The sequence below is a fragment of the Podarcis muralis genome, chromosome 11 (genome assembly GCF_964188315.1).
Source record: "Podarcis muralis chromosome 11, rPodMur119.hap1.1, whole genome shotgun sequence".
Taxonomy (NCBI): Eukaryota; Metazoa; Chordata; class Lepidosauria; order Squamata; family Lacertidae; genus Podarcis; species Podarcis muralis.
Genome location: NC_135665.1, coordinates 21,437,190 through 21,458,374, shown reverse-complemented (window position 1 = coordinate 21,458,374; position 21,185 = coordinate 21,437,190). Strand labels below are relative to the sequence as shown.

Here is a 21,185-nt window from a genome sequence, read left to right as displayed (position 1 = left end):
TTCCTTTTTGAGCTCTCCTCCAAGACGTGCTGCTTTGCATTATTATTATGTAACCTGGATTTTCTGCATGCTCTTGTTTTATGTCTGAAAATATGCAAATAATCCATGCATGTTTCTTACAGTTCAAAAGCGCTGAATTGCAAGGATGAAAATAAAACTCTTTCTGCCTGGCTATGAAGTCTCATTAGTGCGCTGCAGGGGAAGAAAAAAAAGATTTTGCAGAATAACTGCATCCATCCATGATATTGGGGGCTCCTGTTTTAACTACTGAGTGTGCTTTTTAAACACAGACTGCCAATAGATGGCCTTCATATGGTCCTGAAATACTTTCGCTCACCCTGTAAGCTCGTGTTGGGTTTCTGACAATTTCAGCTCAAAGTTTATACGTAGTCTTAGCCTTCCCTCTTTGCACAGGTATCCAATTACAGAAAAGCTCGCTGTGCCAGAAACATTACTCAGATTGCTCATGATTTTTCAGTCTAGGAAGTTTTAGTTTAAATGAAGGACATGGAACCTGTGACCCTCCTGATGTTGTTTGACTCTAGTCCAATAACACCTGGAGGACTGCAAGTTCCCTATCCCAGATTAAAACTTCCCATTGGCAGACTAAATGCGTACTTATTCTGACCCATATACAGTGGTACCTTGGTTCTTGAACTTAATCCATTCCAGGAGTCCGTTCGACTCCTGAAACGTTCAAAAACCAAGGCACGGCTTCTGATTGGCTGCAGGAGCTTCTGTGTTTGCGGCGTTCAGGCGCTGATTTGTTCGACAACTAAGCCATTCGGGAACCAAGGTACCACTGTATGTTAGGTCTGGCTCACACATCTTGATAAGTATGACTTTCTGGCATGTTTGCACAGTCACAGTTCCCAATGGGGAGCTCACTCTTGCTTTGCTCTGACCCCTGAGCTTTTTAGCTTGGTGCAGAATGGCAACTATGCCAAGGTTTAGCTCAGAGTGTCATCTGAACCCAGAGTCATGGTTAACATACTGTACATACCTAGGGGCCGAGGTCCCTTCGGCCTCCTGCAATAAAATATATGAGGGCGCTGGGTCTCCCCAAAGTTGATGGGCATTACCATTTAAATGCTGTGGGTTGCACCCTGACATTTGATCAATTATGTGGGGCGGGGCTTACCTGGCCCCTCCAATATTTTATTTAAGTTGGCACTGCTGATCTTTAAGGTCTGGCCCTACCCTAAGTTGCAGCAGTTGGTCCTAATTCTCATTACAAGCTTCTCTGTTTGTTACCCAGTGAATGATCTCGGAGGCGACTTCAAGGGACATGGAAAGAGCTCGTCAGCTGCTGACAACGTTGTTGAAGAAATCAGAGCCAAAGGTGGAAAAGCAGTGGCCAACTATGGTATGTTTCTCCCCTCTCATCTCTATCCTGCCTCTCCCCCGCCCAAGAAAACATATGCTGGCAAAGCTACTATTTCTAACTCTTGAAATATGTAAATCCAGGTGAGGTTCTTAGAAGGGTCTGACATTTTGGGAAAACTATATATAATCATAAATGAAATTTTAAATGACTATTGCACGATTAGTGGTTCCCTAGAATTTTGCTTGCCAATTGTTCCGAATCTCAGAACTGGGGGGTTAAGAGTACCCAATATTATTGGGTCTGCTGTGACTAGGTAGTCAGAATGTGGAGCCATGAACGATAAGCCCATGCATTTTGGAAAGACTTGAAGTTATGCGATTCATTGTGGCTATGTAAGTGTGATTCACTTTCCAACAATTATGCAGCCAGTGCTGTTCAGAAGCATGCTGTACGCTGTTGCATTAAATGAAGATGTACACGTTTAGTTTACCTGGTGCAGGTCATGAAGGCTAATATTTATGCTGAGTCCTTAAATGGTAGCTCTGTTTCTGTATTCTTTAAGCACCCGGGTGCTGCTTCATTGTGATCTATCTGGTAATTTCTTAGTGGCCATGGGATGAGCGTACTGTTCTCTATTCGCAGCGCACGCCGCTGCCTTTTGAAAGTGGTTTCCAATCTTGCATTTTGTAAAGGCTTAAGTCCACACACAAATGTAACACACACAACATACATGTATTGACCTGCAGCTCCCATCTACTTGAATAGACTATGGCAAGCACTGTGAAATGCATGTGCAACTGTGTGATGTGTGATGACCCTTGTGTCAGAAGAACGTCAGAAAATAACTTGCAATGTGTCATGAAATTTATTGATTGATGTCCTTCTAGCTTCAAGGCACAGCCAGGAACCGAAGATCATGGTCTGGTGCTTTAAATGAGCTTAATGTTTTACCCATCTGACACATGCAATTATCCTTAGATACTAAACCAATTTGTTGCTTACTTGACTACAATTCCCATCACCCCTGACCACTGGTCCTGCTAGCTAGGGATCATGGAAGTTGTAGGCCAAAAATATCTGAAGGGCTGAGGTTGAGGAAGCCTGCTTTAGACTGTGATGTCTGAAGCCCAGGCATCGGAAGATATTTGATGTGTTAAAAACCACTCAAAATGCTGCTTGTTCCCACATTTAAGCCATTTTTTTGGTTCAGGGTCTTAAATATGTGTTACCTTCCAAGGACATGTGCTCATACAGTGGCTTGGATCCAGACAACAGCAATGCACATTGTGCCATACACAAAACAGGGTTTTTTCTGCTCCATATCCTCTGGTGCCTCTCTGCAAATTTACTTCTGAGAGCCAGGAGACCCCTCTGGAATGGCATGTGCCGGAGGGGCTGCAGCTGGGATGGGTATTGGCGCTTCCTGCTGAGAACAAGCAGAAGTGGCTTCCACTCACCCAAAGGGCTCATAGGATCCAAGGACATGTTTTCTTCCCCATTTCGGCTATTGGGTCTATCCACAGGTATCTATTTGTGTGCATAATGTCTCTGGTAATCATGAATGCAGCAGGAAGAAATCGCAGTAGCTGCAGTTGCAGGAGTTACTGCTGTCTATGGTAATCAACTTGTCCATGCAAATGCATAGCCCAGATAGTTTGTGCGTGAGCAAAATTTGATGTGTAATGGCCTCTAGGGATCACATTCAGGTTTTCTAGTGTCCTGCTTTCCACCAGCATGGGTGTATTCTATCTAACTAGAATATTCTCATTGCTGATTGAGGTTTAAGTTCTTTTTCTGTAACTTCTTTCTGCAGATTCAGTGGAAGCCGGCGAGAAGCTTGTGAAAACTGCACTGGATGCTTTTGGGAGGATAGGTATGATTATTATTTTTTAATGAGACAGAGCGCTTCTGTCCTAAATGGAGGTTTAGGACAGACTTAGGGGGTTAGCTCCCACATAGCTGCCCTGATCTTCCAGATGCAGCTCATGAAAAGGCTTCTGTATCCACTTGAGTGGTGGACAGCTGCATGAAGGCATCCTTCTGTCATCAAGAGCCAACCATCCTATTGATGAGAAGAGGGAGGATTTCAGCTCACCTGGAGCACCATGTGGGCATCAGGGCATTTGAGGAGTCCTGTCCTGAAGCTACTGTGATTAGGGCAGGACTGATCTCTTACTCATTAGGGCCCAGCCATGTACATTTTTGAATGTCACTATGGACGCGGGTGGCGCTGTGGGTTAAACCACAGAGCCTAGGACTTGCTGATCAGAAGGTTGGCAGTTCAAATCCCCGTGACGGGGTGAGCTCTCATTGCTCAGTCCCTGCTCCTGCCAACCTAGCAATTTGAAAGCACGTCAAAGTGCAAGTAGATAAATAGGTACCACTCCGGCAGGAAGGTAAACGGCATTTCCGTGCCCTGCTCTGGTTCGCCAGAAGCGGCTTAGTCATGCTGGCCACATGACTCGAAAGCTGTATGCCGGCTCCCTCGGCCATTAAAGCGAGATGAGCGCCGCAACCCCAGAGTTGGCCATGACTGGACCTAATGGTCAGGGGCCCCTTTACCTTTACACAGATGCATAAAATGGCAAGGCAAAGTTTTATGGGGCCACTTCAAAATATGTAAGGAGTATTGAATTTGAATTAACTCTCTTTTTCACGTTGCAGCGGCATTATATATTCATGCCAAGTTGTCTGGCAGCCTGAACTTTGGACTTGCTGTTCTAGCAAGTGCTTAGGATAGCATGCATCAGCATATCCTTGTCCTTTGTTGGAGAGGCATTGCTTCATTTAGATATGCAAGTGCCCCTGAATTTGAATGAGGCTGTTAGGCCAGTTACGTTCCAAGAAGCACTTTTGTTTGCCCAAATTTTAGTAGCTGTTCATTCATTCCAAACAAAAATGTGGGGCGTTCTTTTCTCTCTTGCCAGTCTGTTCCAAGTGGCTGGGGCAACCCAGTCGGATGGCCAGGATACAAATAAAATTATTATTATTATAGTTGTTGTTGTTGTTATACCAATCTAATGTGCTGCAGCCAGAGACTGGAGTTGCTTCCGGCCTTTAACAAGTGCAAGCATTTTGCATTCCTGAAATGTACTTTCTCTGTGTCTCAGGACTGGCCAGATTTGCTAAAGGCAAAATTAAATGCAACTCAAGTAGTAGTAAAGATTTTAGCATGCATATGAAAACTATGTATAGCGTGTATATATCTATATAACATTTTGTGTGCATTTATTTTGCAGACATACTTATCAACAATGCTGGGTAAGTAGATCTGAACAGCAAAACCTTTTTCTTCTGCCACAGATTCATGACGTTGTGACTGCTGTGATGATTTTGCTTGCTTTTCTTCTATTTAGGATACTGAGGGACCGTTCATTCGCTAGAATTAGTGATGAAGACTGGGGTGAGTTGACTAAGTAGTGAAGCTCAATGACGTGGATCAGTGGTGGGGAACAGAATCTGGTTGGTGGGGCATATCGTTATCTCCCAACCCCCCCCCCCCATGTTTGACAGGTGGGTGGACCAGCCACCTGTCAATCACCTGGTGCAACAGTGACATCAGGTGACCCAATTCTGCCCACATACGGTACTTTGAAATGAAACAGTGAGGCTGAAGGCACAGCCTGCAAAGTGCCCAAAGGTCAACTGATCATTGGGCATTACGAACCCCAGTGCACAGCTCTTCATAAGACCTGATAATCTTCTAGTGTTTAGCACAGAACTTTCCAGGTGTTGCTGACCATCAGTACCTGTAAATCCCTCTTTCGGCTGAGCCATATACCGTATTTTTTGCTCTATAAGACTCACTTTTTCCCTCCTAAAAAGTAAGGGAAAATGTGTGTGCGTCTTATGGAGCGAAAGCAGGCTGCGCAGCTATCCCAGAAGCCAGAACAGCAAGAGGGATTGCTGCTTTCACTGCGCAGCGATCCCTCTTGCTGTTCTGGCTTCTGAGATTCAGAATATTTCTTTTCTTGTTTTCCTCCTCCAAAAACTAGGTGCGTCTTGTGGTCTGGTGCGTCTTATAGAGTGAAAAATACGGTATATACCCGCACCACACCTGGTGTTGTATACGGTGTTGGGTTTGGCAGAAAAGACATTGCAGGCCAAATGGGAAGCTTTGGTGGGCCCAATTAAACTCACAGAGTGAAGGTTCATCCTGTTGGCTTAGATCCATTGATGGATTAGAGCAGAGCAGAGTTCCACTAATAGGATCCTTCTTCCAACAGAAGCTATTATGGTAGTTTTTGCAGATCTAACCTTTCCTCTGCAGACCCTTTGAAAATCTGTTCTGGAGTGTTGGGGGACCTACCGTAGCTGCACGAGAGGCAGCACAGAGGGCTAGTCAGACTCCAGGCCATTGTTCCAAAGAAAAGCGTCCATATTGCTCTTGACTGCCTTTACTCATTCAGGAAACACATGCATTAAACTGCTTGAATTCCTTCTAGATATAATTCACAAAGTTCACCTGAGGGGGTCTTTCCTGGTAACCCGAGCTGCATGGAACCATATGAAAAACCAGAACTTTGGCAGGTGAGTAGATTGGGTTGGTCATTGAACATACTGCCGGAGGGATCCAAGACTGTTGAATTAATAAGAGTGAAAGTACTCTGTGGTTATATTATCACCTGTTTCTCTGTAAAATCCATGATACTTTAATCTTAAAAAAAAGAAAAGAATTCATCTTTCCTTTTAAAAAGGAAAAAGAACCCTAAGGTGGTAGACAACCATCAAAACCATGATGTAATGGTTATCAAATATCAGCAGTAATAGTTGTTGTTCAGTAATACTAACAATAATGGTTAATAGATGTAGAGCACTTGCATGTGAGGAACCTTGAATACTGATATTATCTAGTTGTCCTCCATACAACAGCCCCCTAAGGGATAACCAACATAGTCCCTTCCAGATGTTATTGGACTACAATTCTCATCCCTGTCCATCGGATATGTTGGTGTAGGAATGATGAAAGTCAGCAACATCTGGAGGGCACCTTCTTGGCAACCCCTGTACTAAGGTTAACCAATATTATTGCCCCAAATGGCCAGGCAGGGGCATGGGGCTGAGTGACTTGGCTATTCTCTTACTAGATAAGAGGGGAAATCATTTTGCCACTATGTGAAAAACTTGGTGCTGTTTGCTGACTTGCCCCTTCACATTACAGTGGTACCTTGGGTTAAGTACTTAATTCGTTCCGGAGGTCCGTTCTTAACCTGAAACTGTTCTTAACCTGAAGCACCACTTTAGCTAATGGGGCCTCCTGCTGCACTGCCGAAGCACGATTTCTGTTCTCATCCTGAAGCAAAGTTCTTAACCCAAGGTACAGTGGTGCCTCACAAGACGAAATTAATTCGTTCCGCAAGTTTTGTCGTCTTGCGATTTTCTTCGTCTTGCGAAGCACGGTGTCGGGAAAGTTTTGGAAAAGCTTCAAAAATCACCAAAGTCTTTAAAAACCTCAAAAAAGGCTACCACACCGCGTTCTATGAGTTGCTCCTCGAAGTCAAGTCGCAACTGCATTAACGGTGTTAAGAAAAAGGAAACAAACTTGCAAGACGTTTCCGTCCTGCGAAGCAAGCCCATAGGGAAAATCGTCTTGCGAAGCAGCTCAAAAAACAAAAAACCCTTTCGTCTAGCGAGTTTTTTGTCTTGCGAGGCATTCGTCTTGCGAGGTACCACTGTACTATTTCTGGGTTAGTGGAGTCTGTAACCTGAAGCGTATGTAACTCGAGGTACCACTGTACAGGATTCATCTCCCTTGCTTTTACTGACCTAGTCCCCTTGTCCCCTTTCAAAGTGTTTTCTGCCATGTCATCATATTAACACAGGAATTCACTGCATTTTGTTTTCAAGAATAATTATGACTTCCTCAGCTGCTGGGATATATGGCAACTTTGGCCAGGCAAACTACAGCGCTGCCAAACTTGGTCTTTTGGGTCTTGCGAACACACTTGCAGTCGAGGGCAGAAAGTACAACATCCATTGCAACACCATTGCTCCCACCGCAGGATCTCGGCTAACGCAGACTGTCATGCCTCAGGGTAAGCAATCTAAATATTAGCAAAGTGGCCGATTTAATATCACAGAATGCCTATCTACTTTTCTGTTCCTGACATTTCTTCCATTTCAGGTGAGCTTTGAATGTGTCATTAAATCACCGAAACGGTGGCAAAATTACAAAGGATCACACAGTCAAATGTTTTCCCTTTTCCCTTTTCTTTATTTGTTATGTTAGTAATATGCCACTTCTCCTCTAAGGAGCTCAAAGTGGTGTACACAATTCTCCTCATGTTATCCTCACCACAACCTTGTGTTGACCAGCCCAAAGTGACCTCATGGCTGAGTGGGAATTTGAACCCAGAACACTAATTACTGTTCCACACTCTGGTGTGTCCCTAACTACCCTGAATCAAGAGCAGGCTAGAACTTCAAATTTTGAAATGTTATTTGTTTTGACTGCTCCCCAGCAAGTGCAGATTTTTTTGAAAAGAAGGAGAGAGAAAAAGAAAAATGTAACAGAGAATAGATCTACCACTGGCTCTTTGTTCTAATATTTAAAATCAAAACTCTGGACCTGGTCGTTTGGGTGATAAGAAATTTTGCATTAGCAGCATGTCTGTTTCTCTTTTGCAGTAATGGTAACTTTTCCTGGATCACTGGACAAGCTATTGTTGGCAACACAGTGTCTGGGGTTAAATGGAACTGTAAACTAGATTAAACTTTTGGTCTAGTCCTTCAAGGAGCATAGAGATGAGCTGATTCCGGTTTCCCTAGATTTCAAAGGGAACAAATTTATGTAACTCACTCACTGTAAGTGCCGCATAAGACTTTTAGAGAAGCACATGCTTTTATTTTTCCAAACAACAACTGAGGAACAACTCAAAACTTATTTTCACAAAGCATGCTGGGGATTAAATAGGTCTAGGCTCAGTGAAAGCGAGGCCTGAGAAAATTTCCTGCCCCCTTTTCGGGGACACACCTCTTTTGACCATCTCTTGCCTGGCAGTGATGGATTTGACTGCTTCTGTATGAGACCACGAGTGGTGCTGATTGTGGTGTTTTCAAGGAGTCTTCCGTTTGCTTCATTGCATGTTGCTTGCGATGCTGGAATAGATGTGCTTGTGTGTGAAGCTCACTTTAATCCTGTATCTTCATATCGTTCCTCTTGTCTTCCAAAGACAAGCGCAGACCGCTAAGACTCGGAATCAAGCTTTTGGTCTTTGATGTGCTGTCACTTGGACTTGCGCATAAAGCGCAATGTTCTGCATTGATGCACTTTGGAAATATATTTATTTCATGTCTTGTATTAATAATTCAGAACCCAGTTCTTCAATGAGCGATTCAGCCCAGTGGCTGCTGCAAACCTTCCAATATCTCCCTATTTTAAAAATAATAAATAATTTCACCACTTTTAGCAGTATTGTTTCAAGCACATCCACAAATACAGCATACAGTGCTCTTCTTATAAACCAGTTGCATGATCCAGTAGAACAGGCATCCGTTTCTGGGGCCTAATGTGGCCCACTGGTTGGTTTAATCCGGCCCCTGTGGCAGTTTATTTCCCCAGGGTAAAATCCTAAAAAACACTCAACAACTTCTTTTTTTTTTAATGATATTTATTGGGAATTTAAAGTTACAAAAAAAAGAGAAGAAAGAAAAAAGAAGAGCAAGAAAAAGAGAATAAAAAATACAAAACATACAATACACCAAAATCAAAAACAAGAACAAAAAAGTAAATTTAAAAACAAATCCAATATTCCCATATCCTTATCTTCATTAACTTATTTCATCGACCTCCTCACACCTCCCTTTTTTGTATTCTAATTATTAATTATCTCAGCAAATCCTTTCCATCTTTCACTATATTCTGTCCTTTAGTTGTTTTAATTTATTTTAGCCTTATCTTACCATAAAAAAACCTTAAAACTTAAAAGCTTATTTATACATAACTCCTTATAACATTTCTACTAAAGCCTAATAGTTTCATTCCAAGATTTTCCTAGCACTCATTAATTTTGCAGTATTTCTCTAAATGGATTTTTAAACTTTCTGCCAATCTTCATCCACCGTCTCTTCTTCCTGGTCTTGGGTTCTGTCAGTCCTTTCTGTCTGTTCCATCTAGTCCATCAACCTGGTGATCTTATGTCCGAGGCTCTTAACTCTTTTCCATGTCCCTTCTGCAGGTCTTCTTCATAATTGTACCTGCACTTTACTTTGTCTTCTGCTGGTCTTGTTCTTAATTTCCTTCCTTTGTCACTGAACACTCAACAACTTAAATCCTAAAAAAGGTCAACAATTGTGGTTGGCCCTCATGCGTGTTCACTTCATCAAATCCGGCCCTCTTTGAAAAAAGTTTGGATGCTCCTGCATTAGAAGAAAGCAGTTAAAAGCTTCACATCTGATACAAGCAAAGTTTGTTGTTGTTTAGTCGTTTAGTCGTGTCCGACTCTTCGTGACCCCATGGACCAGAGCACACCAGGCACTCCTGTCTTCCACTGCCTCCCGCAGTTTGGTCAAACTCATGCTGGTAGCTTCAAGAACACTATCCAACCATCTCGTCCTCTGTTGTCCCCTTCTCCTTGTGCCCTCCATCTTTCCCAACATCAGGGTCTTTTCCAGGGAGTCTTCTCTTCTCATGAGGTGGCCAAAGCATTGGAGCCTCAGCTTCAGGATCTGTCCTTCCAGTGAGCACTCAGGGCTGATTTCCTTAAGAATGGAGAGGTTTGATCTTCTTGCAGTCCATGGGAATCTCAAGAGTCTCCTCCAGCACCAGAATTCAAAAGCATCAACCTGGAGGAGGAACCGGCAAGCCACTCCAGTATCCCTGCCAAGAAAACTCCATGGACAAAGACAACAAGCAGAGTTATCTGCTCGTAAATGGGGAGAAAAGACTGTTCAGGACATAGTGTGCGAGATTCACCCTCCTGAATTGTAGCGAGCTACAGTTGTATCATCTTTAACTGGATATGGCTTTCCACCTGTTTATGGCCTTTGTTCTAATGCAAGGAAGCAATGAGATACAACGGCATTTGTGAAGTCCCAGTTCCCTTCCTCCCCCAACTCCTAAATATATTAATCTTGGAGTGTTACTTTGTCATCTTCCTCCACAGACATTATTTTAGTGTCCTGCACAGACTCCCTTTTCATTTCTGATTAAGGTTAAAGTTGACATTTACTTGAGTGTACCCAGCGTCAACATCAACCTCTTAAGTGCTCAGAAAAAACTGTGCATGTTTTATAAAAAGTAGATGCCAACATTTTTGTTCATCACTCAACTTAATGCCACATGGGTGGCTTCTAATGTGAACCTATAAGGGCTGGCATATTTTATGGGAGCACCATGTTATTGAGGTTTTAAACTGAAATTTCAGTCTTCAGCATACGTTCCTCCAAAGGAAATAAACAACTATCTGACTTTTAGAAGACATCTGAAGGCAGCCTTCTTTAGGGAAATTTTTAATGTTTGATGTTTTGTTGTATTTTTAATATTCTGTTGGGAGCCACCCAGAGAGGCTGGGGAATAAATAAATAAATTATTATTATTATTATTATTATTATTATTATTATTAGTGCCCCCTCTCCCCAAGGAGGTTACAGTCTAAAAGTGAGGAAGAGAAACAAGGATAACAAAGGACGAATGTGAGCATGCACTTACAAGTATCAGTTAAGCCTGGTATTTTATCTCTTTATATACAACCAGGATGGGGAAACTGTGGCCCTCTAGATGTGGTAGGACTCCAGCTCTTGTCAGCCATGGAGAATGGTTGTGGTTGATGGGAGTGGTAGTCCATCAGCAACCCGAGGACAGCAGTTTTTCCATTCCTGGTGTGCAACGTCTGTGTATAGCATTTTTATTTTATTTTTGCAAACTTACGTTATTTTAAACTCCGTCTAACCTAGATATGCTGGATGCTTTCAAGCCAGAATATGTGGCTCCTCTGGTTCTTTGGCTTTGCCATGAAAGTTGTCAAGAGAATAGCGGACTGTTTGAGGTAATATCCCTGTATTTTCCTTTCCCGGCAACAAATTGTTCACATCATCAGCTGTGAATCTTTGAGAAATGAGAGTTAAAGTGAGGTACATGCGTGTGCAAATTAGGGTGAATAAGGTAATCGGTGGGGAGTGATACCTGAATTTACACTCCCAATATTGGGTTTGCCTACCAACTTAACAGCTTTCTTGAAGCTAGGAGAATAATGTGCTAGGGTTAAAGATACACGTGAAAGAAACAAAATGCAAAAAAATTAAGGGCAATATTCAACCAAGTTGTACTCAGAGTAGACCTGCTGATATTAACGAACCTCACTTAGCCATGTTAATTAATTGCAGTGGGTGTACTCTGAGTAAATCTTAATTGAATACCACACAAAGAGTATATACTATAGCTGTTTGACATATTGGCTACATTCTGATTATACCTCAGCTTAATATATAGATAATGAATAAATCTTTTGCTTGCCCGTTCAGCTCCCCAGTTCTTGCCTTCACAACAATCAAACCAAGAAGCCTCTTATTAACCATTGTTTCTTGTTCCATCAAAACCGGGAAACTATGATTTAGCTGCCTTGAAACAGGCTAGGATGTTCAACCAAGGGTTGAAGCTGGTTTAATATTATGACTTGTTACAAAGTAGTAACCATAATTTCCCATTTCAGACAAAGCAGGCGATGATAGTTAATTAGAGGCTTCTTGATTAGATTAGCTGGGAGAGGAGGACTGAAGAGGTTGAGTGGGTGGGCAAAAGGCTCATATTCATATAAACTCCTTATTAAACCAAGATATGATCATCTGAATTGGGCTATTGTTGTCATCCCTATTGAAATGAAACATACTGCTCTCTCCAGTATGGCTAGAAGTACAGTTCTGTCACTGCTTGCTTTTTGAGGTTATATTAACTTCTAAAATTTTATATTGCAGGTCGGAGCTGGATGGATTGGAAAACGTAAGTGGTCTTGTACAATCTGGTCTAGTACTTGCAAAAGAATCTGAATTTAATATGAAATGAAATCTTTATGTTGTCATAAAATAGAATATGGAAACTTTAATTTGTTGCCTATTAAGGGTAGTGGACCTTTATGCCGAAAGGTTGGAATTATACAAAGGGTTATTTTTAGCCATTTTTAAACCACTTTCGTGGTACCACAATTTGGTAAGTAACTGTGGATTGAACTCACATTTGTACTACAAAGGCATATAGTATTTATTATTATTATTATTATTATTATTATTATTATTATTATTATTTAAATTTGTATACCACCCGATACCCACAGGTCTCAGGGTGGTCCACAACACAAAATCACAATACAAAAGCACATAATACTAATAAAAACAAAAACAAGAAAATCCAATAATCCTGCCAACATTTTTTAAAAGGGCTTATAGTGGAGCTGTTTACTGTGCATCCATGAAACAGTTCCTCAAAACTCCATCTCTGCACCCTTTACAGGTGTTTTATGGGCACTCTCTATTATGTGGACCAGCTTTTTGGTCACTGATGGCAAATGATAGTGTGTTTTTATCAGATCTTATTTGAAACTGAATAAGGTGCTTTTATCATTCTTACAACTACTGTTCCCTTTAAGCTTTCAAAAAGATTCAAAGTTGTGAACACAGATAAACAAAATGGCAAAAAAGCCATATTCAGCGAAGCTCTCTTACTTAAAGGTCTGAGATAGAATTTCTGCTCTACATGGGGGTCTGAATTATGTAAAAATCAGGTTCTGTTCTTGGCAGGGAGCAATAATCCAGACTTTTGTTTTGATGGGAAAGGCTACTACTTTTACAAGGAAGCGGTGGTCCTGCAGTTTCAACAGTTGATGGCTATCTCTTCCTATCGCTGTTTGCTTAGTGCGCTGGGAGCGATCGCTCGGAGCCATTGTCAGACAGAAGAACCAGCCGATGACGCCAGAGGAGGTGCAGAATAAATGGGAGATAATCTGTGACTTCAATAATGCCAACAAACCTCGAACTATCCAGGGTATGAGCACTTAAAATTCACTATATTTCACAAATAATCATGTGGTCGTCTTTTCATTGAAGAACCAATTTTATTATTTTTTTAAAAAGCAAACCACCCAGCTAAACATCATGGTACATGACTCATGTTGCACTTTTGGAAGTGTCAGGTCTTACCATAATGCATATTAAGGGAAAACATGAAACTCAATTTCTTTCCGAGGAGTTTTCTTGTCTTAGATATTTGACACTTGTGTTTGCGTTCTGGTGAATTGGAGTAGTCTGGCAGTGAGACTCTTAGGAGCTCAGTTTGTACTAGGGCTGAACAATGTATTGATATATTGTCCAAAACCAGTTTGAAGTCCATATTATGATACTGGTTTCATAATTTTTGACATGGCAATATATCGCGAATCATGGGATTTGTGTGTATGTGTGCTATGCAAAAATCATGAAGTGGGAAAAACTGGGACGCCAGCCAATGCTACATAGCTCCATCCTTATTTCAGGCATTGCGATATATCAGAATATTGAGATATTTAGCTGGTGATATATCACAATGTTGAAAACCAGATATTGCCCAACTTTAGTTTGCTCCTGTGATGAACAAATTGGTGGGGCTAAAATAATCAGATATGTCAATCTGAAGATTTGGTACTCAGTAGAATTCTCCATTTCAGAGCATCTACTCTTGATCCTAGGAACTGAAAGCAGCAAAAGACAAATGAAACATTGTGCAAACTGTACAAGGCTAAGTCATACTTGGAAGAGACTTGAAGGGCCTTTAGGTTTGTCAGAATCAGGAATGCTACCCTTTTTCAAGGGACTGTTCATACCTGATTCCAGGGAAGATGATTTTTGACGATATGTTTATGAGTGGCGGTCTAGTTGATCAGATCCTAGAAAGTTCAGGTTTTAGGTTTTACCCTTCAGTTGTGGACCATGTTGAAGTTTACAACCCAAGTTATCTACTAATAGTGTGGAGGATCATGGCTACTAACTAAAAATAAAAAGTGGAGTTCTAGCTACACATCCCAGCCTTTCTCAAAAGAGCTTATTAATATGCCCCCTGCTACTGGTACAGCCTTAACAGATGATGCTAACACAGGGATGCCAACTTCTAAAGACTAAGGGAAGAGCAATTGGATAGATTTAGAAGGAGAGCAGGATGCTCTTGTCTCTTGATCCCTCGGTTAAGTCCAGTCAAAGGTGACTATGGGGTTGCGGTGCTCATCTCACTTTCAGGCCAAGGGAGCCGGCATTTGTCCATAGACAGCTTTCTGGGTCATGTGGCCAGCATGACTAAACCGCTTCTGGCTCAATGGGACACCATGACGGAAACCAGAGCGCACAGAAACGCCGTTTACCTTTCCGCCGCAGCTTTAGCTATTTTTTCTACTTGCACTGGCGTGCTTTCAAACTGTTAGGTTGGCAGGAGCTGGGGCAGAGCAATGGGAGCTCACCCCGTCGTGGGGTTTCGAACCGCCGACCTCCTGATCGGCAAGCCCAAGAGGCCCACAGTTTAGACCACAGCACCACCCGCGTAGCAGCAGGCACTGTCAGCCATACAAACACCTAGTCCAGCACCAGATTTATTTTGCCAAGCACTCATTTCTCAAACTAGAGAAATCATCCCCACTTCTCTTCTCCATGCCAGTGAAGCTGGTCCCTAGATGTGGGAATCGGTCATAATGTTGTTACTATTTTCCATATGGGTTGAGTGGCTGATGGCTTGTACATAAAAATAATAATATAAGTATGACTTGAATATTCTGATAGAATAAACTCCACCCAGGAGCTACTCTATTTTGCTTGCTGAAAGTTAAACTAGTTGTTAACATTCCAAGGGCATGCTCAATCCAGTGCGCTGTTACATTTTTCTGCTGGGTGAAGAATTCAGTTATGTTCTTGGCTGTGGTTTGGATGAGAACGTGCCTTTGATTAATCTCTCATCTGTGAGAATTAGCAGAGAGCCTGGTAAAATGCTGCTGATATCTGACATCCTAATTCATTTAATTTTTCAGTGGAACGACATTAGAAAATTTCCCTCGGTAAGAAAGCCCCTTTCCTTAGTGCCTCAAGGCACCGAACTGTTAAGTAAGGAAAACTAATTAGAGTATTCACATTTAAAAAAATGAAAGCTATGTTACTTTATATCTGCAAGTTCAAGCTGTCCCCAGAGATTTCATTAAAAACTATTACCAGCATTAATGTAAGTAATTTGACGCTGTGAAAAGCTATTATATACTAAACTATCATATATAATTATACAAAAAATGCCAATTAGTGTAATCATTTACCTATCATTTGCGAGAATAGCCTAGAATTAGAACCACAAAATGTGGCTTATAATGGGGTGTGTGGCTATTTAGATGCTGAGTGTGTAGGCCTGATTTTCATTTACCCCAGATTAAAAAGCACTGAAATTTGAGCTGTATCATTTTCAGAAAGTGATTTCTTTCTCTGTAATGATCTTACTCTAATTAGGCTTAGGACTTAGTCGAGGAAGGGCAAAACAAGAGGTTTTCTGTGTATCTTTGCTGGAGTTACAGCATATTTGCCTCCAAACATTATTAAAGAAGGTAATACAGTAATGAATTCTAAATTAATTTATGCTTGATCATTTAGATTGAAACTGATTCGATAGCCGGTCCTCTATTGACCTTCCAAATTTATCGAAGCAAAAAGTTTGGGCGGCAGTATGCTATGTTGGTTTGTGTGTGGCAAATGAAATTTTAAAACCCTTCTAGGCTCTGATGATCACCTAGCAGTTTCTGACAAGCCACTCTATGCATGTTCAGGCATTTGCCTAAATATGTGTAGCATTAAACTGGGTTAGGGGTAAAAGGTAAAGGTAAAGGACCCCTGACAGTTTAGTCTAGTTGCAGACGACTCTGGGGTTGTGGCGCTCATCTCTCTTTACTGGCCGAGGGAGCTGGCATTTGTCCACAGACAGTTTTTCCAGGACATGTGTCCAGCATGACTAAGCTGCTTCTGAAGAAACCACGCCGTTTACCTTCCCACCGGAGTGGTACCTATTTATCTACTTGCACTTTGATGTGCTTTCAAACTGCTAGGTTGGCAGGAGCTGGGACCGAGCAACGGGAGCTCACCCTGTCGCGGGGATTTGAACTGCCGGCCTTCCGATCAGCAAGCCCTAGGCCCAGTGGTTTAGACCACAGTGCCACCCACGTCCCTAGGGATAGAGGTACACCCCCCCCCCAAGTCCCACCCCATGTGTCCAGCTGCTCTTCAGATCTTCACACAGTTAGCATGCAGGTCTGAAGGTTTTCAAGCATGTTTGAGCACTTCCAGAAACTTCCCTATCCAGGGTTCTCAGGGTTTCTTGTTGTGGGAAGAGATTCGAAGCATGTTTAAACCCTTTCAGACCTTTCTGCTAGTTGTGGGGAGGCCTGAAGTGTAGCTGGCATGCTTGGGGACATGGGGGGCAAGGCTTGCATGCACCTCTGTTCAAGTCCTTGGTTTAATGGTCCCTCTTATTTCCTCATGAAGGGACCAGGCCCTTGACAAGTAGAGGTCGACAGGGAAGCATTGTACACCTATCTTTCAAACACTGAGCATTGCTGTTGGTTGGGAGAAGGATGAGACACAGAGAGGGAGGCATGGCATGGGCAGGATTATTGGATTGGCACTGCTACTGTGCTGGCACTACTGCCCAGCTTTTCCCCTCCTTGGAACTGGCAGAGACGCTCAGTGTTCAGGTAGCTGGCAAAAGAGAGAGAGAAACACACACATACTTTTCAAGTTTATATATTTCACTAACTTCATACATTTCACTAATTTTACAATCATTTTGACATTTCAAAACTTGACTTCCTTCCCCCTCTTTCTGCAGTTCCTTAAACATATTTTTAATATCTTCTGCATAACCACATTAACTTAATTTGCTCATTTAATCATCTTCTTTATATATATACTCTTATGAAACTGCAGGTTATTACAGTGATCCTTCCAATGTTTTTATCTGTTTACAATTTATCTATAAATATTCAAGGAACCATTTCCAATCTTTTATTTTAAAAAATGTTATCTTGATTCTTATTCTTCCGGTAAATTTCGCCATTTCTGCATGTTCCATAAGTTCTTGTATCCATTCTTCCTTTGCTGGGACTTCTGCTTCTTTCCATTTTGTGGCAATAACATTCTTGCCGCTGGAGTAGCATACATGAATGGATTTCTATACATTTTAGGTAGTTCTGTCCCTATAATTCCCCAAAGAAAAGCTTCTGGGTTTGTTTGTTTTTAACAAAGGTTATTTTAAACATCCTTTTCATTTCATTATATATCATTTGCCAGTAAGAGGAGGCTGGCAAAAGATGTTGCGTGTTGACTGCCACTGTCCTTAGAGAAACGTCCATTATACAGGCATAGGCTCTCAAAGTTGTGAAACAAATCAGAAATTTCCCAAAATTTAGATGTGAAAGTGGTGAAACAGAATGACAAACATGGAAGGCTGCATCTCAGATTGTGGTACATTGGTACCTCGGGTTACATACGCTTCAGGTTACATACGCTTCTGGTTACAGACTCTGCTAACCCAGAAATAGTGCTTCAGGTTAAGAACTTCGCTTCAGGATAAGAACAGAAATCGTGCTCCAGCAGAGCAGCGGCAACAGGAGGCCCCATTAGCTAAAGTGGTGCTTCAGGTTAAGAACAGTTTCATGTTAAGAACGGACCTCCGGAACGAATTAAGTACTTAACCCGAGGTACCACTGTATGCTTAATTCCCCCACCACTTTGTCATCTTGTCCTTCTTACAGAGGGCTAAGTGTGGTGGTTTAGCCTCATAACTGCTCCATGAGGGAGGTAGAGAGAAAGAGAAAATGCTAGGTGAGATTCAAACCACTATTCCCAAGGTATAGCTGTAGCCATCATACTGCATTGCTAGTTCTGCTGTATAGCTCCTTTTGAGAAGAACAGTGATTTAATACATACTTTTAATAATCCTAATAATAATGCTCATTTCTGGCTTTTGCCTAATGTACCAGTAGCACTTATAACATAGTGAGTTTGGTTACTGTTATTTTTTTACTTGTCAGACTCTTAATGCCCAGGCTTGATAACCACCACAGGGCACTTAAGTTTCAGGCAATTCATGTAATCCAATTTCCTTAGCATCTTGGTTGGAGACACTGGAAGTGTGACCTTGCATAACACAAGTTCCGCAGCCTATTCAAGTGCTAAAATATCATTGCAAATCTAATGCTGGAGGTTGGGACTGGAGTTGAGTTTCCTATGCCAGACAGCAGAAGGTCAGCGCTCTGTGCTATTGCAGTTCTCTCCCCCGCCCCTTTTCTTCTTGTTTGTGTTCCCTGTGAGAATTAATATATAGCAGAAGATAACTCCCAAGAAGCGGAGAAGGAAATTGCATACCAGACAATTGGTAGGCCTAGAGAAATAGAATAGGTGACAGATTGCTATTTGTACCAGAAGTCGTGCTTTTGAATAATACTAGAAGGAGTCATAGCTTACTGAGAGACCAAATGCTTGGCATCAAGAAAGCTGCAAGTTCAATCCTTGACATCTGCAGGTAGGGTTGGGAGAGACACCTGCCTGATCTTTTGGAGATTCACTGCCATTTAATGGAGATAACACAGGAAGAACAAGTTAGTGAATCAACGGTTGAAAGGATAATGAAAGGAATAAGAGTAAAGGTAAAGGGACCCCTGACCATTAGGTCCAGTCGTGACCGACTCTGGGGTTGTGGCGCTCATCTCGCTTTACTGGCCGAGGGAGCCGGCGTACAGCTTCCGGGTCATGTGGCCAGCATGACTAAGCCGCTTCTGGCGAACCAGAGCAGTGCACGGAAACGCCGTTTACCTTCCCACCGGAGTGGTACCTATTTATCTACTTGCACTTTGACGTGCTTTCGAACTGCTAGGTTGGCAGGAGCAGGGACCGAGCAACGGGAGCTCACCCTGTTGCGGGGATTCGAACCACCAAACTTCTGATCGGCAAGTCCTAGGCTCTGTGGTTTAACCCACAGCACCACCTGCGTCCCCTAATGAAAGGAATAGATGAGATTAAAGTAAGCAAATTTAGAGAGCTGGATTTTTTTTAAAAAAATCTAAAATGGTACAGAACTCCAGCCCAGCTAGCTAATATGGTAGTAGGATTGAATTCTAACTGTTGGCACTGTAAACTAGCCAAGGGATGGTTTTCCCATATGTACTGGGAATGCCCAGAGGTAAAGGAATTCTGGAATAAAATCCAAAGGTTATTAATGAACTGTTTAAAGTAAAGCTTTCAATAGACTTTGATTTCATGACAATTTGTATACTTGGAAACGCGGCTATAGAATGGATTTGTTTGACTTCCAAGGTACGACTGTACTGGCAGGCACTGGAGCCCACAGACAGCATTGGGAACCTCTATAATTAATATGTGAGGGTTCACATTAACAAGTGCAATGTAAAGCATACGAATGGTTAGGAGGCACTGTGTTAACTTCAAGAATAAGGGACTTCCCCAAAAGTGAGGTTGAAGTGTCATGTTAGCATTTTGTGACGGTTGTATTTTTGCTTGGAATGAAGCTGTGGAAAGACTTATTTTTGTGTGTGTGTGGTTTCAAAACCATTTCCCTTCTGTATTTCCAGAATCAGTCAGCATGCTGAATGATGTGTTAAGTCAAATAGAATCCCAAGATGTCTCCCCCAATCCCACAAGCTACAGTGCATCAAGATCCTCTACAGGCTTTGACCCTGTAAGTAAAAAATGCTTCTGCAAGGTACTTGGCTTGAAGATATTCCGTTGCCTGGAGCCAGAAAAAGCTACTGTGACACATGAATCGGAAGATGCAGTGTACTGTCTCAAAAGGTCAATTTTAAAATGTGAGCTGGAGAAGGCAGTGCTTTCCTCCACACTGTTCCCTTGTACACTATTCCATAGTGTAAAGTAACATTTATGAGAACTGATTAGACTAGAGAATTTGCTACTTCTTCTCCAAAGAATCCAGACACTCCAGTTCTGCAGGTTTGCTAGTCAGGTGTAATTTCTCCAGGCATTGGTCTGTAGGGCAAAGTAACATCTCTTTCAAAAAGTTAAAAATAAATGATGCCTCTGTTTCGTTTTGTACCGCAGCTGCTAAAATCTAGCATCACATTTCTCTTTAAGTGTGTGTGTGTGTGTGCAGCAACATGCATTTTGAAAAGCTTGGCATAATTTGTGGACAAAGATATGTGCTGCCTTAAGGTTATTTGTCCCTAATGGGCTGCTGTCTCACTGGGGAAAGGGGAAGGCTGTAGCTCAGCGCATCTGCTTTACATGCAAAAGATCGCAGGTTTGATCCCCAGCATCTCTGGGTAGGACGAAGAAGAAGAAGAAGAGTTTGGATTTGATATCCCGCCTTTCACTCCCTTTAAGGAGTCTCAAAGTGGCTAACATTCTCCTTTCCCTTCCTCCCCCACCACAAACACTCTGAGAGGTGAGTGGGGCTGAGAGACTTCAAAGAAGTGTGACTAGCCCAAGGTCACCCAGCAGCTGCATGTGGAGGAGCGGAGACGCAAACCCGGTTCCCCAGATTACGAGACTACCGCTCTTAACCACTACACCACACTGGCTTTCAGATACAGGACCGGGTATGTCCTGTATCTGAAACCTTGGAGTGCTGCTGAGAGTCAAGTGTAGACAGTAGCAAGCTTGAAGGAGCAATGATCTGCATTGGTATAAGGCAGCTTCCAATTTTTCTCCACAAAATATGACCATGGGGGGAAGTGGAGTTTTGGATTTCCAGGCTAGCCACCGGCTCGAGAGCAGCTTCTCTGAGTTCAGGGAAGGCTTGAATGGAGTAAAAGTGGGGTAGCGAAGGCAGTGTCGCCCCCCCCCCAAAAAAACACCCCAAGGTAGCGTGATGATGAAGAAAAGCTGCTCCTTGCCTTACCAGGCA

At 42.2% G+C, this 21,185-nt stretch overlaps 1 protein-coding gene across 1 annotated transcript in view; it reads left to right on the top strand.

Annotated features, from left to right (window-relative positions):
- HSD17B4 (hydroxysteroid 17-beta dehydrogenase 4) overlaps positions 1-21,185 on the top strand; it is a 77,074-nt gene that overhangs the window by 10,615 nt on the left and 45,274 nt on the right. The window contains exons 3-12 of the mRNA XM_028748601.2: positions 1,259-1,366; positions 3,141-3,200; positions 4,567-4,588; positions 4,684-4,730; positions 5,773-5,857; positions 7,175-7,362; positions 11,222-11,313; positions 12,239-12,263; positions 13,173-13,301; positions 19,897-20,003. Coding sequence (XP_028604434.2) covers positions 1,259-1,366; positions 3,141-3,200; positions 4,567-4,588; positions 4,684-4,730; positions 5,773-5,857; positions 7,175-7,362; positions 11,222-11,313; positions 12,239-12,263; positions 13,173-13,301; positions 19,897-20,003 — 863 coding nt within the window. The remainder of the gene's footprint in view (positions 1-1,258; positions 1,367-3,140; positions 3,201-4,566; positions 4,589-4,683; positions 4,731-5,772; positions 5,858-7,174; positions 7,363-11,221; positions 11,314-12,238; positions 12,264-13,172; positions 13,302-19,896; positions 20,004-21,185) is intronic.